Source organism: Rutidosis leptorrhynchoides, chromosome 3 (genome assembly GCF_046630445.1).
Source record: "Rutidosis leptorrhynchoides isolate AG116_Rl617_1_P2 chromosome 3, CSIRO_AGI_Rlap_v1, whole genome shotgun sequence".
Lineage (NCBI taxonomy): Eukaryota > Viridiplantae > Streptophyta > Magnoliopsida > Asterales > Asteraceae > Rutidosis > Rutidosis leptorrhynchoides.
The window spans coordinates 595,217,602-595,222,091 of NC_092335.1; the positions used below are offsets into that span (position 1 = coordinate 595,217,602).

General features: G+C 35.4%; 1 protein-coding gene across 1 annotated transcript; it reads left to right on the plus strand.

The window, feature by feature from the left end:
- Window positions 1-695: 695 nt before the first annotated feature.
- LOC139898785 (14-3-3-like protein B) lies at window positions 696-4,082 on the plus strand. Its single transcript, XM_071881557.1, has 4 exons — window positions 696-1,329; window positions 2,109-2,231; window positions 3,464-3,580; window positions 3,767-4,082. Exons 1-4 carry the CDS (start codon window positions 826-828, stop codon window positions 3,785-3,787), a joined length of 765 nt encoding a protein of 254 aa, XP_071737658.1. The 5' UTR covers window positions 696-825; the 3' UTR covers window positions 3,788-4,082.
- Window positions 4,083-4,490: the final 408 nt, after the last annotated feature.

Sequence of the window (4,490 nt, forward strand, 5' to 3'; positions counted from 1 at the left end):
GCTATGTCAATGGAGAGAAAACCACTACGACGACCACCACAGACCACCACAAACCACCATCATATAACAACATCAACGGGAGGGCAAGAGCCTAACAAAATCAGTAGTAGTAGCTCGACAGCAGCTTAAACCACTTTGAACCACCAACCTCGGGTGGCCACGATCAACAGGATGGTGCACCACAGAAGGCCACCAGCATGGACAAATCTGGCTAGCAAAGAAGCAGCGGAAAAGCCACGGAGTCAGACAGTCAAGATAAAGCTAAGACAACCGAAATTTAACTCATCTAGAGAATGGAGATGATGAAAGGTAACGGCTACCAGAGGCAACCACAATCGCCGACGAGCAACTCAAGATAGCCGAAAAAATAAAAAGCAGGAACAATGAGTGCTACAACCATAGGAAAGAGATCTAACAACCTTTATCGATCCCACCACGAAAATGACGATGAAGATGGGTGAAAACGTGCGATCAACTTACCAATTTAAAATTCAAGAAAACAAACGTCTTGATTTGATATCATCACCATTTTAAAATTCAAATTTCATATCCGGGGCTCACATATATCGATATCGATGGCTACAATTTCACCAAATCAAATCCAATCACATATACACTCTTTGGACTGAAAATCAACGGCTAACATTTAATTGAACAAATTCAATAACATTCACTGTATAACATCTCTCTCTCCAACAGATAGATACAAACAATAATAGATCATATATCACAGGTGTTTAACGCAAAACGACATATCTTTTCTTCTCGTCCACTTTCCCAATTCTCAATTATTTTCTCTCTCAAAACCTTCAACAACAACCGTCAATGGCGTCGCCGGCCGATTTACCGGAATATCTAACTCGAGAACAGTATGTATACATGGCGAAACTTGCAGAACAAGCCGAACGGTACGAAGAGATGGTGAAATTCATGGAAAAGCTCGTAATCGGACTAACGCCGGTATCGGAACTCACAGTTGAAGAACGTAACCTACTTTCCGTCGCGTACAAAAACGTCATCGGATCTCTACGAGCGGCGTGGCGAATCGTATCATCAATTGAACAGAAAGAGGAATCGAGGAAGAACGATGATCATGTAGTGCTAGTGAAGGATTACAGATCTAAAGTTGAAGATGAACTTACGGAAGTTTGTGGTGGAATATTGAAGATTTTGGAAGCGAATTTGGTGCCGTCGGCTTCTAGTGCTGAATCGAAGGTGTTTTATTTGAAGATGAAGGGAGATTATCATAGGTATTTGGCTGAATTCAAAGTCGGTGATGAAAGGAAGCAATCTGCTGAACAGACTATGAATTCGTATAAATCGGCTCAGGTAGTTGTTTATTTAATTCAAAATTATGTTTCTATTTTAAGATTTCTAATAATTAGGTTATATTTTGATAGAATTATTATATGTGTAATTATATTATATGTTAAAATAATTATTTATTAGTATAATTTAAAACCTGAAGCTGATATGTGTATTGGTCTGAGTACACTTTAGGACTGCAAATTAGATGAGCTACGGCTCAACAATTTTAGGCTAAACTCTGAGTGAGGCTTAAGTTAGGCACTGAGAGGACTATAGATCGATCCAGCTTGTATCTTAAAATTTTGATACTGCTATATAAATTAACAGTTACAGTACTATATATTTTATTACTGAACTTAATTTGATAATTAAAAAATATAATTGGTAGATTTTAACTTGTGCCTAGTATACTAAGGTGATTGCGATGCTAGGTAGAATTGAAGGTGAAGGCGATGAAAGAAAACTTTCAAATGCTGAGTGGAGTAGGTATACGTTTGGCCTTTAAGCCGATGTTTTATGTCTATGTATCGTTACCGTTTGCAGGCAAATAAAAACTATAATCAGTAACAAGGCTACCATAACTTAACTTTAAGTTTAATGCTACAGTAATAATTATAGTTATTGCAAATTTCAAGGTATTTATATAATTGATTTATTCTATACACCTACTGACCTACATATTACATTAAGCTTTGAGAATTCAGCAAGAGCTTGAGTACCTTACTACATATTGTTGGTAGTAAGGTGACATTTTTATATGGAATTGTTTTTAATTATTCGAATATACGTGTATTTTGAAGGATATCGCTGAGGCTGATTTGGCTCCAACTCATCCTATTAGATTGGGTCTGGCACTTAACTTTTCGGTGTTCTATTACGAGATTCTCAATTCCTCAGACAAGGCTTGTAGCATGGCAAAACAGGTTAGACATCATGACTATGTTAATATTGTCATTGTTTTCTTTCTTCTCTATATATTTCTCTTATACATAGTTTTTGTTAATCACTTATGTTACAAGTACATAATTTGTGATTTTCAATAGTTATTACTAATTTCCTTACTTGCTAGGACTAGACTAGATAAAAGGTGGTCAAACATGATTTTTAATCGATTAATGAGGTAGTTAGGCATTGACTTTGCATGTTGTATTTAGTTACACATGATCTTTAGGAAATATAAAAGGCAACTCTATTTTAGTTACTCGATACCAAAGGGCCATTGGCCTAGCGGTATCGAGGTGACCCCTTCAACCTATAGGTTGGGGGTTCGAGTCCCGTGATGGGCATGTATATATTCGTGTTTAAATTCGTGTATGGGTCTGTGTATTTGCCTTTAAAAAAAAAAAAAAAAAAAAAAAAAAAAAAAAATTGAGTGAGTTGTTTTACAAGTGCCAAACTGAAAACCTTTACTGATAAATTAACATGAAATCGTTTCTAGCTAAGTAGACTTTAACCGATTATAAAAGTGTGTTAGTCAATAGTATTTTTCTTAAAACAATACCGTAGTAATATACCTACGAAGATTAAACAGATCCATGTTTATGCATTATGTTTAAACATATGTGTATCATCGTCATATACCTATTTATATCAGACTATCAGTACATACGTGTCTACATGTCTATGTATATAAACTATGAAGATTATTATTCTTTTTGCTTGAAGTTAGCTTGTATATATTTTTAAAAGATAGTATAAAAGCTGGCTCTTTGTTTGATTGGATTCATGACAGCTACTTTGTGTTTATCTTTTGTTAAAGCAAATCACAAACAAAAATATATTGCTAACGTACACTCATGACATACATACAATAAAACCAATAGGACTTCTCTATACAAGTTAAATAATAAAAGTACGGGATCTGAACTTGACTATTGGGTTCGTCGATGGTTGTCTATAAATGGCGTGATTCAAGATTTGTGAATTTTGTCATTAATCATTAGCTTTGGCTTACTACATCAATATGTATGATCTTCTTATCTCAACACTGATGTTTTAATAAACAATCAATAACCCATTGCGGCTAGTGCTTGCATATTTGTTATTGTTCATTGCTTCTAAATATGCATAACCTTTTTTTTTTTGTGAAATGAATTTTCCGGAAGCTGTGCCATAAGTTCATAACTTTATGCTTGATATTTTGGCTTGTGAGTAGGCATTTGAGGATGCGATTGCTGAGTTGGACACATTAGGTGAAGACTCCTACAAGGATAGCACTCTGATTATGCAACTACTGAGGGACAATCTCACTCTTTGGACCTCGGATGCACAGGTCAACCTCTGAATTCTGAATTATGTTAAGCGTTCATATACAGTTTTCTCAATACTAAAATACTGCAACTAATAAGGAAAGATCCACTTTATGCCAAAGGAGTTTATTTAAAAATACTATGCATATCTTCTTTATTTTTAAATTTTTTTATATATTCCAACACTTTGTATTTTTGGGCGAGTGCAGGACCAGCTGGAGGAGCCATAGATGCATAAAATGGTGTAGAAGAAGGAAGCATTATGGTTGTGTTTACTGGGAGGGGGGAGGTGGGCGTCAAATGTCATTTGTTTCTTCTGAACATCATGCTGTTTTTGTGTATTTTTAAAAACACAAATTTGCATTTTTATAGATTTCTCCGTCGAGTTTTCGAAGTCGACCCTCATTATGTGTTTTCATACCTCATCCCTTCAACCTGTCCTGTTAACCTGGTGGAGATGATTTTTGTGCTACGTGTTTATTTCAATCGTTTATCAAATCTACATTCCATTAACCTTTTGATGAATTATCATCGTTTCGTAGCAAAGGTGTTTAAAATGAGTATGGAGTTATGGACTGATCGTCCTTGGACCTGACTGATCTCAATTGGTTAACCTGTAAGTTCTGGATGGATTTATTTGTTCTCATTTATACCTACTAAACACACCCTTATAAATCTCACAAAAATCTAATGGAAAACGTTACGGTTTTCTTATGAGGCATCAGATCATATTCAAACCTCAAAATCTAATGGTAAACGTCATGAACAAAAGATTTTTTTTTTCAGAAATACCAAAATTGGTATGCTCGTCATATAGATCTTATTTTTCTATTATTACCCTCTATTTTTTCTCTATACCAATGGTACCGCGGTTACACTTGTGTACTCGCAGGGCTAGAGGTCTCGGGTTCGAGCCTCGTCACCCGCTCTAGG

Bases quoted from the DNA above. Each gene is read 5' to 3' on its own strand.
- LOC139898785 (XM_071881557.1), top strand. From the start codon at position 826: ATGGCGTCGCCGGCCGATTTACCGGAATATCTAACTCGAGAACAGTAT. The intron at 1,330-2,108 runs GTAGTTGTTTAT...TGTATTTTGAAG, and splicing joins ATTCGTATAAATCGGCTCAG to GATATCGCTGAGGCTGATTT. The intron at 3,581-3,766 runs GTCAACCTCTGA...GGGCGAGTGCAG, and splicing joins TTTGGACCTCGGATGCACAG to GACCAGCTGGAGGAGCCATA.